Source organism: Macadamia integrifolia, chromosome 1 (assembly GCF_013358625.1).
Source record: "Macadamia integrifolia cultivar HAES 741 chromosome 1, SCU_Mint_v3, whole genome shotgun sequence".
In the NCBI taxonomy this organism is placed as follows: domain Eukaryota; kingdom Viridiplantae; phylum Streptophyta; class Magnoliopsida; order Proteales; family Proteaceae; genus Macadamia; species Macadamia integrifolia.
Window position 1 is genome coordinate 33,327,143 of NC_056557.1, and position 13,194 is coordinate 33,340,336.

Here is a 13,194-nt window from a genome sequence, read left to right on the forward strand (position 1 = left end):
AAAAATCAAAAAGAGGGTTTAAGGATGGGGTTTTCTTAAGAATTCTTGGAATGTGTGCAATACCTACCTCAATTTGAAGACCTCGGTGAGATGATAATAAATTTAGGCTCAAAATACCAAGACCCGACTCTGATGAAGCTCTACGGTCAGCTTCTCCTTCTTCTTCTTTCTTCTTCTTCATCTTTTCCTTTCTTCTCCTTTCTCTCTCTTCTTTACTCTTCCACCGACCAACTAACATTAATGATGGAAAAGACAATTAATGTCTCCCCTCTTTTTATACCTGGGCCCCCAAATATCTTCTAAATCTCAGGTGGGCTATCTCAGGTGAGCTAAATCTCAGGTGGGCTAAATCTCAGGTGGGTATATCTCAGGTGGGCTATCTTATGTGGGCTTCAACGGGAATAAACTCCCACATAATATTAGATTGTGTTGGCACCCACAAATATAAGTACGTACCTTTACTTCTTGTACATGGCCTTGTGGTACGTGCAAGTGCAAGGCTTGGGTGCACGTATTACACTTGGTACCCGCTTAGTCGTGTCAGGCCAACCCGAGTTCAAAGTCACCATTGCTACCATATTCCATATAGTACCTGTGTCGGTTCTCTCCGGTTCAGCCCCTATATGATCAAACCAAGTCAATGCGGTTAATTAAACTGGGTTTAGAAAGTAGGGTATCACAATGCCATCTTTAACTAGAGTTCCCAAAATCGAGACTTAAGAGAAGTGTTAGTTATGTGCAGTTGTACAACTAACTTGTTTTTGTATTTTGTATAGATCTCTTAAATTGTATATGTTCAATTGTACATACTATAATATATCCTCAGTGGCATGGATCTAGTCTATCTAATCTAACGGTTAATAAATGCTAGTATACCCTAGTCCTGGGTAATCCACTAGCATGCCCACCCTTTTCCCGAAAGAATATGTACAAAAGGTAATGTAGCAATCTTTTTTGCTTTTCTTTTTATGTGCAAAAGTTTTTAATCGGCATTCTCTTCTTTTTGCTACTTCTTTATTTTTTATTTTTTAGTTAGATTTAACATATCTCAAGTTTCTAATTTCTATATCCTTTGAGCCATAAGGTTTAACATATATAGAATTTTTTTTTTTTTTTTTTTTGGCCGAATGCCAAAAGAAAATGGATGAGAGCTCCTCACACTACTAGCATGAGGAGAATCTCCCACACCACACCAATAGTTGCACGGAAAACATAATCATCTTTATGTGGTTGACATTATCTTTTTTTAATAGAAACATAAAAGGACCCGCAAGATCAGGATAAGAGATTAAGAAAAAAAAAGGGAGAGGAGGGATAGGTATGCTAGCGTAATACCTAGGAATTAGAAAAGTTAGCGGCATTTTGATTGTAGGATTTGATCAACACAAATTGAACCGTTGGATGGAGAGAAGATATACAAATTTTCAGTTCACGGTTGCAACACCTTTACTCTCTCTCTTCTCGCTGGAAAAAGTCATTCATTTTACTGGATCCAGCCAGAGAAAGCGAAGTAGTTGGTTTTTTTTTTCCCTTTCTTCTATCGATTTGCAGAGTGTAGCTTAAACATCAGCAACAACTGCGGTGGCAACAGCAGCAGCGGCGACGGAGGTGGTGGCAGTAGTAGCAGCAGCGGTAGCAGCAGTAGCAGTGGCGGCGACGGCAGCAACAGGTCAAACCAGAGGCTTCGGCTTCTTGATAAGTAAGCCATCTCTCTTTTTCTCTCTACTGGTTTTTCCCCTTTCTTCTATCGATTTTCAGAGAGCGGCGTGAACATCAGCGACAATTTTTTTTTATTTTTTTCCCTTTCTTCTATTGATTTGCAGAGTGCAGATTGAACATCAGCAGCGGCGGCGACAACAGTAGCGTAAGCCATCTCTCTCTTTCTTTTTCCCCTTTCTTCTATTGATTTGCAGAGAGCGGCGTGAACATCAGTAGCGGCAGCAGCAATAGCAAGGGGTCGTGGTCGAAATCGCGATCTAGACTCTGCCATGTCCAACGATAAAGTTGCTGGCCCAAGCCTCCGCCGGTGTTGCAGGAATGTTTAAACTTTCTGGCGACGGTGATGCTTCAGGCACACTGGCCATAGAAGGGGTCGTGGTTGGGGGAGTAGTATCGTGGAGTAGAGGTATTAAACAGGTTTTATAAGATCTCGCCCTATAAATTGATGAGATTTTTTATGTTTCATCTAACGATTAAAATTCCGATAGCATACTTTATTCCTAGGTATTATTACACTAGCATACCTGTCATTTTCCAAAAAACAAACGAAAAAACAAAAACAAAACCATGTGAAAGAAAAATGGTACAACCACGTTGTGGAAAACTTTTTCCTAACAAAATTTATTCAATAAAATAAGGACCCACAAAGGCCCATCCAGTAATACAAAAGTAAGCCCCATTAATAAGGAAAGGGATAATCCAGTTAACTTTGCCTGGATTCAAACAGGCCCATATAGCAACTGAATGAACTTGTCTAGTAACTTTTCCCCCCAAACACTCATATTTCCCTTAATAAGGAAAGGGATAAATCAGGCTATGGATTCTTTGTTCTAATACTAATACGAATTAATTGATTAGATAACTATACCTGAAACCATGGGTGAGAGGGGGATAGAGCTCAGGAGATCGGATTAGGTTCACATATGAGAACAATCTTGTATGTCCTTAATCCGTGGATTTGAAATCCACTTTCTCGCTCATCATTTAATAGATTTTAAATCCACAGACTAAGAACGTACAAGATTATTTTCATACATAAACCTGATCCGAATTCAAGCTCAAGAACCCACCACTAACTTTTATGGAGTGGCTCCTTGGAGAGGCATCATGAATGCTTCTTCAGCCTTTCTGCTTTTGTTTGTACTATAAAGGTAAAATGCCTTTTCTTAACTTGGTGAACAATGACAAACCATATCCTATTGAGATTATTCATAACTTGAACCAGTGGACCCAATATGATAGTTCTACACCCACAAAGGCTCCAACACAAGAAAGCCACATTTTGAATCTTTCCCCCAATAGAAAACCACAATAAATATATATTAATCTGTTCCATCCATAAAGATGGAAATGTTAGGATTTTTATGTGGGTTTAACTGATACCGATTGATTCATTGGGGCCAAGCAATTATAGACCCATTCTGATTAGGAAACTCCTAGCTCTTTCCATTGTGAGAGTGGAATAGAGTTTTAAGGATTCTATTATAAATAGAATACTGACGATCTCTGTAGCCATTACTTAATGCCTTATTGGTTTTGGGACCACAGCTTTCTCACAAGAGCAAGTGCACAGAAAGAGAGGAAACCCTAGAGTAAGAGGCTGCAGAAGATCTCAGTAGTAGGACTCCACTTGTGTAGTTCATCTTTGTCATCTTCATGGGAGTAATGTTTAACCACATGAGACAGAGGTTCATGATCTTTGCTCATGGGGCTTCTAAACGTACACAGGTACTTCTCTATTCTCATTTATGGTTCATGTCATAGATGTCCCATTGTTTATTATAGATATGGTAAATCTATATGGTTATATATTTTAAGATGAAAATACTTTATTGTTCTTAGTTTAGGAACTACACCAATGATTAATCTTTTATAATTAGTTGATGATTCTTGTATTCTAAACATTATAGGGTTATTCATATGTTTAATATAAAGGATCCCCAATAGGAAAGATTAATCTATACGGTTGAGCTTTTTGCATTTTATATCAAACTAATTGCATCTCTTTTATGGCCAATCATGTGTTGACAGGAAACCACATTCAGCGCTAGGGCTCTTCTTCACGAGTTGAAACAAGCTAAAGAAAGAGGATGGTTGATTGAAGAAGTATAAAGTGATGGCGATGTTTTGGGAAAACTCTTTAACTATTATAGCCCCACATCATGGCCTTTGAGTACTCTTCCTATAGTTTTGCATGTATATATACCTAACCCTACTATTTTGTTTAACCTCAGGCCCAACAATGAGGTGGTGTTATTTGTGAAACATTTAGATAGTACCACTAAAGCTACCCGCCTCCCCCTTAGCCATGAAGAGACTACCTTTATTTAACAATTTTCTCATTTGTTTGTGTTTGTTTTTATTCTCATTAATATTTATATATATATATATATATATATGAAAAACTCGTTCTTGTTTCCCACAAACTTTCACAAATGCGTGTTTGGATAAAGATAAGAAATTTACTAAACAAATTCATTAAATGCAATTATTGTTATCAGTTGATGCAACACATAACTTTTCCCACCCTATTTCCAGAGTTCTACCAATTATTCATGGAAATTAAAGTTGATATTGTCTCTATCTCTCTCCTCCATATTCCATTATTTCTTTCCTTTATAATTTTTTATCCATTTAAACCATAATCATCACGAGTAAAACTTGATGGGCGAAGAGAAGAGAAATTGGTTCAATGATTGATTTATATGGATATGATATTTATAACATTTGCTACTGAACATGGTATGTTCATAGTGGATATCTAAAAAAGCCTGGACCAACAATTTATGATTGATGTGTACTTTCATGAGTTTACGTTCTCATTGGACAGATCACCACTAGAGGAGTAAACTCTAAATCACTACCTAAATTATGCCTAAATATTGGGTAAATCTAAATATCTTGATTGAACACAACCAACCGAAAACACATGGAAATTCTCAGACTCTCATGCTACAACATGATCTCCACAAAAAAAGACAACCATATGATTTATATGATTCATGAATATGATCAAAACTTTACCTCAAAAAAATCTGATCATCCACTAATCTTTATCTACAAGCCCTAAATTTGATTTAAGCTAAGGATTGCTACCTAGTCGGGTGCAGCCTGCACCTGCATGTTGGGCATCCAACATGGATCCGGATGTTTGTTTATTTTCACAGTCCCTTGTGAAAGGGCATAGTGGAATGTGACTAGGTAACGTTTCTTTTCTCATTTGATTTATGAGAAAAAGATACAAAGAGTACACAGACTCAAATCCTCTATGGTGAGTGACAATGAGGATCTAACATCTAGAAGGACACTAGCTAGCATGCACCATAGTCGTTGGACCCTCACTATCACTCACTAGCTTCTCGCAGAGGATTTTTGTGAAGAGTACACTAGTGCCTCTTTGTGTGTATCTCTCTCATCCCTCATATGAAATGTCATTTCTACCCTCCTATTATGGAAGGAATGAGAAAAAATAAATACAAAAGGCACTAACGTATACATGCAGCCAAAAAGGGGACTCAATCCCTCGATTCATATATAGGATTGTAACATGCAAGAAAGTGCATCTGCAGGGTAATTTGGTAATGCTACTGGTTTCTTATTCTCCATGCATAAATAAATTGATTTTGTAAGGGTGTCAAAATCCTACCTGAACCGGTTGTAACAAAATTGGACCAAAGTCTTATCGGGAGGTTTTAGATTGGATCCTTAATCATCGATAAAAATCTGACCGACCAAATGGAAGCCCATGTGCGTGCAAGGTGGAGGAGCATGCAGCCTAATAGCAAACCCTTTTCTTTATTTTTGTTACTATTTTTAGAATACTTGTATGTAACATCGAAATGGATTAAAAAAAAAACTTATTTACATCCCATATTCACATGGATCAAGCCATATCAAGATTAAATGAAAACTATTAACTTTAACTAAAAGTAATGAAGGACATTAAAAACCCTCATGTAAATAGTCTTAGGAAGATACGAAGAGTCTTAACAAGCACATGCCTATGAGGTCCCTCACCAATTCGGTTATCACTTTGGACGATTGTTGTCTATTTACATCTCACATCGGTCGAGACGAAATGATGACGTGGATGCCATGCAGTGGTCTATAAGACCGAACTAAGATATTATCACGTGTTTAGTATTCCGTCAAACTCTCTTAGCCTATGGCCCTACGCTAAGCACAACGTTGTTAATGGCATTCTCGTAAATTTATTCATAAAGTTAGGCATTTTCATTATCCTTGTCTTCCACGCACAATTCACCTTAACCTTCTTAATTTGATGATCCCAACGGGCAATTTAACAGAGATGGAGAGAGAAAGAGAAAGAGAAGCTGAGTGCAGAAGTGGAAATATGAAAATAAAAGTAGAAGTAGAAGCAGAAGAAGAAGAGGAGCTCAGCCCTGGAAAGAGGCTAAAATACGAGGAACCGGAAGAAGAAGAAGGAGAAGAGAGCGATCTTCATTTGGAGCTCGAATCGTTTTTCTACCCCATGAATCCCATGGCATTTGTGGTCTCTGATGCTCGAGATTCTGATTTTCCAATCATATATGTCAACAGTGTGTTCGAAATCTTCACAGGTTACTGTGCCAATGAAGTTCTTGGCCGGAACTGGTACATACGATCTCTTTTTTCTTACTTCTTGTCTTTCATTTCAATCAAACTCATTTGATTTACTTGAAAGTTTTAATTTTCCTCTGTTTTTCTTTGGTTTCTTAATGTTTCAAATTCTGGGCAGATTATCACATTTTTAGTTTGGTTTTGATTATTGAATTTGTGTCAGTTTTGAACTTTGGAGATATGTTGCTGAGCATGGGAAACATTTCTCTGATGTACTTGGCAAGGCTCTGCTCTGTTTTTGAGTATGGAGTATCGATTCTAAGTTCTGAATGAAAAGATATTTTTTTAGGTAAGGAATGTTCGATAATGGAAATAAATAAATTTCGATACTGACCCACCAGAAAGGAAGAGAGAAGTTGGAGTTTTTTTTTTCCTTGTTGCAAGAGCCCCCAAAACCCCCTCAGGGGAGGGAGGGGGTAGGGGGGAAAACTTTATTCATGGAAGGAGTATGCCACATCTCCAAATTTGTCGTTAATTCTCGTTTCTAGCTTCTTCATCTATTTTTTTTTCTATAAGAAATAAAATATTGGTGTATGATGTCTTGTATTCCGTCACAGTTTAATCCAGGGAGTATTGGTGCAGCACCTAGACAGGCAGGACGGCGGTCCCGCTAGCCGGTTAACGGGCCATGGGGGTTGCAAGGGGGGCAGGAGGCCCCCCTGCATAGCAAGGGGTGTAGGGGGACGCAACCCCCCGCTCGAATTTTTTATTTGAGGGCAATTGTAGTTTAATCCGGATTAAGGTGACAATTGTAATTTAATCCGGATTAGGGTTTTTTTCGCTATATATTTATAGCGAGGGTTTCTTTCTCTGTAATGCAAGTAATACTAAGAGGTGTGAGGACGAGCGCTGTAACCCTATTCTCCATTGATAGTGAAGCAGGATCTCATCTTATCGAGGATGTAGGCAACCTTATCGAACCTCGTAAAATCCGTGTGCATTGTTTGTTTTGTTTTTCCATTATCTTCTACATCGTTTTAGGGTTGCGTTTCTACAATAAAACACATTATAAATGTATCAAACACTTTATTCTGTTTTTTCATTTTCATAGAATGAAAAAACACTAAAAACATTTTTTTTTAACCTTACCAAACTCAGCCTAAGCTGTTAATCTCTCTAAAAACAAAATGGGTAAGTTAACCCTTAAAGAGTACCACTATTAGAGAGACATTCACTGCTTAATACCAAATTATTTTTACACCCCATACCTTCGCTTAATACCAAATTGCTTTTACACCCCATACCCTCAGTCTCATTAAGTGAAGCTTTGAAATGACAATTTACCCTTTTGAGTAAACCGCATCTCCATCCTCTTTGACATTAACCCATTAATACCCATCACCTTCACCGTAGGATTGAGTGGAGGAAAACCCTTTCTCCCCTTCTCTCCTTCTCCATCCCTAGAACTGTATATTCGCCGCCGAGAACTGCTCAAGGAGGCGAGGAATCAAGGCGGGAATAGCACCGGATTCCCCAGTGAGAGCTCGATTTTCAGATCTAATCTTAGTGAGAAAATGTAGCTTCTTTACAGCCGAGCTTTTGACAGAGTTGGAAGACGACTAGAGACCTTCCATGCATTTCTTCAGGGCTGTTTCAAGATTTTCCGGAGGTGCTTTGTCGAGGATTTCCGAGGAGAGGTTCTCACGTTGGTAACCCTGACCAACGTGGGGTTGCGTGGCCTTCCACTCTCCACAACGAGCTCTCTGAGTCTGAAATCCAGAATGGATTCCGACAAGTACTAAGAGACGGCGGCATCGCCGGTTTATAGCCACTCGCCGCCGGTTTGTAGCCGCGAAGAAGCAAGCACCAGTCACGGAGAGTAATCGCTATTCCCTTCACAACGAGAACTGAGATATGGGAGTGAAAAGAGTTCAGTGTTGAATTGGGTTTAGGGGGTTTAAGCGAGGGTATAATAGGTAGGGGTGTCAACCGGTCGGGTCGGTTCGGTTTCAGTCGGGCTTAATCGGGTTTGAAGACTTTCAAAGGCTACACCGTGTCCGCCCATTTAACTAATCGGGCTTAGTTATTGAAGGCATGGTACGCTTTATATTCGGTCGGTCGGCCTCGGGCTATAATCGGGCTTTAGTCGGGCCTTAACGGGGCTACGGACATGTTTAATGTTAAACGGGCTTTAACCAGTTTTTAAACGGGCCCTCTTTAAAATGTGTTATTATATTCCGACCCACTCATGCAAACCCAAAAAAATGACAATTAATTAATAAATGATACCAAATATAACTATTATTTAAAATGTGAACATGTTTTTACTTTTTTATTTGGGGGGTAAAATAGGTATTCTACAATCATTAAAGGGTCGGGCTAGGCCGGTGCACAATAGGCCGGTCTCGGTCGGGCGCCCAACAGTCCAAGTAGCAAAACCAAGACTGACCGTTTATAAACGGGCCGGACTCAAGCCCGACACGTTTAATAAACGGTCCGGGTCGGGCCGGTCTATAAACGGTCGATCCTAGTCGGTTTAGTCGGTTCGGGCCACGAATTGACATCCCTAATAATAGGTACTTCATCATTTGGAAGGGTATTTTGGTATTTAGAAAAAATGAATCAGCTGATGTCAGCATTAAGGTATATTCTGTAATAGAGATTGTCGATAGGGGGTGTGAATGCAATTTGATATTAAGCAGAGGTGTCCCTCTAATACTCTTAACTGTTGCATAGATGAAATTCATTCCCTTCTCATTCTCTCTTGGATATACTTATTTATTCTTGATGACTTTACTATTAAGTGCATTGATTTGAAAATCTGAACTTTATTCTCAAGTTGAAGTGCAATTGTTTAGACCATATGATGATTGACTGTTTCTGGTTGTTACAAAAAGCTATTCATGAATGACCTTTTTAGTAACTCTATGTTTAAGAATCTTGTTTATGGGCAGAGGTGTTTTGGAAAGCCAGTAAAGGAAGCTTTACCTTGATGTCCAGCCTCAATTGGGCCTCATTGACGGTTGGCCATACAATCCCACCAATTGGATAGTTAGAGTAGGTACCCTTGGGATGAGCCACACTCAAATTTTCAGTTGTTAAAAAGCTGTTTTGTCCAAAGGTAGAATTCTAAATCATTTTGAAAGATTAAAAGATCCATGTGGCTGATGTGCTTGGCCTGTAACTTAAAGCTATAAGTTCATGCTTGATAGAAGAAAAATAAAAATGATAATTTAGATTGTCTAAATGTTCCTAATCTTGCCTTCATTTAGTAAAAATCAAGAGTCAATGAGTGAGGTGGCAACCTGAAACTACATGTTTTGACACATCAACTACTCAGATGGCAAGTTTTAGCCCAAACTGTAATCTGCCCATGGCAAAATGATTCATTACTCACTTTGGTTTATGTCAAGATAATTAGAAAAATTTCATGGGCTACATTAGGTGAATAAGCCATGGACAGATGGTGAAAGATGTGGACACTGACACTTCACACATGGCTCATCCAGAGGTTCCACTATATGATGGATGATCTAGAGTTTGCATATCAGCACCCATGAGGTAGAACAACTGCTGCTACCTTCTGTAAAATAAATTTGGACTTCAGTTATGTGGACTAATAATGAGTTTTAATGCTAAAGAGTTCAATTTTCACCTTGATGATATTCCGAAAAAGGTTTTTTTTTTTTTTTTTTTTTTTTTTTTTTTTTTAATTATTATTATTTTTTATTGTGATCTGCTTGTGGGGAAATCTTCAGCCTCTCTATTAATTCTTCCTTTAGGAGAATATAGTATTTGTACTAGGTAGCCATCCTAATATCAAACAGTGGTCATTAGGATTAGTTGTCAGAAACTTTGAAGGTAGACTTCTCTCTTTCCCACAAGTCTGGGGCCTTTTCGAGGTAATGAAATTCGTAGAGTAAATAATATTTGCCTTCTATGTGTTTTGTTGCTGCTGTGAAATGCCATCATAAGAACCTTGGGAATCAACTCTTGGAGGACAAGTTTCCTCTGGGAGGACAATCAAGTGTTGCCTTTATTGTTTTATACCTTCCTAATTGGAATTGACTTAAAGTTTCTTATCCAGCTATAAAGACATTGAGCCTAATGAGATAGCCTGTTTAACCTATTGGTGTCAATTAGGTGCTAAGACATACTCTTTAATTTGTTTGATTTTGTTATGATTTAATTATCTGAAACTAGAATTGTTCACTTCCATAAATAACTTTGATTGTTGGTTTTGCTCATTGGACATATTTTTCAAGATAGTTAAGATCAACAATTTATTTGATTCATTCAAATTGCTGTTTTCTTTATCATCATAATGTCCATAACATCACAATGAATCATGTCTTCTCATAGTTGCGATCATATTACATTATATAATATTCTGGTCTACTGAGGATCTCTATCTTTTCAGTCGGTTTTTACAGTTTAGAGATCCACTTGCACAGAGGCCACTTCCTTCGGTAGATAAAACAGTACTATCTGAAATCCGAAGAAGTCTTGAGGAAGGGGTTGAATTCCAAGGTGAGCTCCTAAATTTCAGGAAGGATGGTACTCCTTTGGTGAATAGGCTACAACTGAGGCCTATACATGGGGATGATGGCATTATAACACACATCATAGGTATTCAAGCATTCTCTGAAGCAAATTCAACTTGAACTGTGTGATGCAGTTTCACTAGCCTAGTTGAAGGAAAAACAAAGGCTCAATTTGGAAGCCAAAGCCAAGGAAAACTAAGCTAAATTTGGATATTAGTCCAGCATGGGCAGTTGTAGTATTTCTTCTTTTCAGTGAACTTAAAATTTTATATTATTATGAGATTACCTAATGACAGTTGCTATTAAAATTTATATATATTCTGTTTAGGAATCCATTTTAGAGTCATACTCTTGTCTTTTAAAGAGTCTATACATATCATGTATTCCCCTTCACTTAACACAGTTTTTTATGAAAGTTCTGTTACATGTTACAAGGTGCTGAGCTTTTTGTTGGATTGCATCTTCTTCTTGGTTTGCGTTTTCGTTTACAAATTTCAGGCAGTACTTTGTTTCTGGCATCAGTTTAGATTCTACAAGGGAGAACTAGATCTCTCTTGATTCTTCTTAGTCTCAAGTAATGGGATATGAATCTTTAACAGGTAAGGATTCCTTGTTCTGCAAAGTTTTGTCTGATAGCCTGCCGGATTAGTGAGCTCCACAATCAAGTTGAGCTATTGTTTTGTTCTTACCACCAGGTCCAAGTTCTGGGATCTTTCATAATTTTTCTAACTACCTATATGAATCAATAGATTGTTTCCAAAAGGATCCTTGGTTGGGAAAGTACTCATTAAGTTTCAGGCTGAATAAAGCTCAACTGAGTGAGATGCTTCACCTGCAATTGAGCAGGTATATCATGGGTTCTGTTTAAGTTGGGAGGTATAAGAGACTCTGTCCTCTTAATTTGTAAAGAAGACACAACATGGTGCATTTACCTAAAATCAGCCTTGCAGTCTCACATCCTGATCTTCCTTCTGGATGACGAGAAGGTCAGACTCATCCTAACCAAATTTACTAGATATGCTCGTTCGTGGTGGGATGATGTTCTTCAGTCGAGATTCATCAGACAACTTGTTCCTATCACCAAGTGGGAGGTCATGAAGTAGATAATAAAAACCCATCCCTCATAATTATTAGAAAGTGTTCTTTCACAAGCTAGTGAATTTCTTCCAAGACAGTAAAGATGTGGATACTTACATCTTAGAGTTTCACAAGTTGTCCTCTCGAGACAGGATCCAGGAGACGGATCAGCAAAGGTGTTGAGCTAAGTTAGTGCTTTGAATACAGAAATCCGATTAGATATTGTCAAGGAAGACTTCACATTAGTTGATGTGGCAGTCATTTACACAAAGACAACAAAAGAAAAGATTGGCTATATGAAGGGTGATTAAGATTTCTTTTTCAGCTTATAAGCCAACACAGAATTGAAAGAAGAAGAAATTTGAAAACAGGAAGGTTGAAGGAAAAAAAAAAAGGACAAGAGTTCCAAGGGAAACGTGTAGCTGAAGAATATAGTCTATCACAACTTCGGTGGGGAAAGATCATTTCATTATTGTCTGCCCACACAAAGTTTGTTCTGTGAACATAGTGGAGACTTAGTCGAAAGATAAGGAAAGCAAGGATGAAGCTAAATGTTATGATGGTTTATCCTTCTGATCGAACTCGATCTGACCGTTATGATGACGAGGTTGAAGCATACTCAACTAATCTTACTTTCTTAATAGAGAGATTTGTTGAGGATGAAAAATCAATTGTATTCATTAAGTGGTTGATACTTGAGCAGAAGTCAATTTAATCAGTCGATCTAGTGTGTGAACTTAACCTTCCACAGAAGTAGCTCTATGAGGTGATTTACATGAGTTGTTCTGGATTTGCATCTAGAGAAGATGCCGACTCTATTATTCCAGTTCATCTACGTTTCAAGCCACTTCACAGTCAAGTTTCTTGCTTAGTTAGTTCATTAGCAAATTATGCCATTCTATTAGGTGGACCATGACAGCGTAAGGCTGGTATGCTCTACCATGGTGCACGAAATACCATCAAGGAAAAGCCAAGAGGACGGACGTCTTTGATGTTGCCTCATACTTTGATAGATATGCCCCGACGGTAACAGTTTTATCCTAGTCTAGTAATGAGCCAGTTGTTCTACCTACTTCTATAGAAGAAGTGGTTGATGGGTTGCAGTTGCATCAAGCCATCCATGAGATTACCTTCAACAAGAGACATGAGAGCTTGTGTGTGTGTGTGTGTGTGTGTGAGAGAGAGAGAGAGAGAGAGAGATCACCAAATATCTAAGAAAGTAGATGAGGTTGAGGCCACTTGCATTGTGGTCTATTACATATTACATCAATCCCCCACACAAAATTCTGAAGTA

At 38.2% G+C, this 13,194-nt stretch overlaps 1 protein-coding gene and 1 long non-coding RNA gene across 2 annotated transcripts; both read left to right on the forward strand.

Moving 5' to 3' along the window:
- The first annotated feature begins 6,013 nt into the window (after window positions 1-6,013).
- Window positions 6,014-11,257, forward strand: LOC122076442 (adagio protein 3-like). The gene is made up of 2 exons (XM_042641745.1): window positions 6,014-6,333; window positions 10,700-11,257. Exons 1-2 carry the CDS (start codon window positions 6,029-6,031, stop codon window positions 10,941-10,943), a joined length of 549 nt encoding a protein of 182 aa, XP_042497679.1. The 5' UTR covers window positions 6,014-6,028; the 3' UTR covers window positions 10,944-11,257.
- LOC122076452 lies at window positions 7,558-9,034 on the forward strand. Its single transcript, XR_006139483.1, has 2 exons — window positions 7,558-8,255; window positions 8,856-9,034. It is a non-coding gene; the product is annotated as an uncharacterized LOC122076452 (long non-coding RNA).
- Window positions 11,258-13,194: the final 1,937 nt, after the last annotated feature.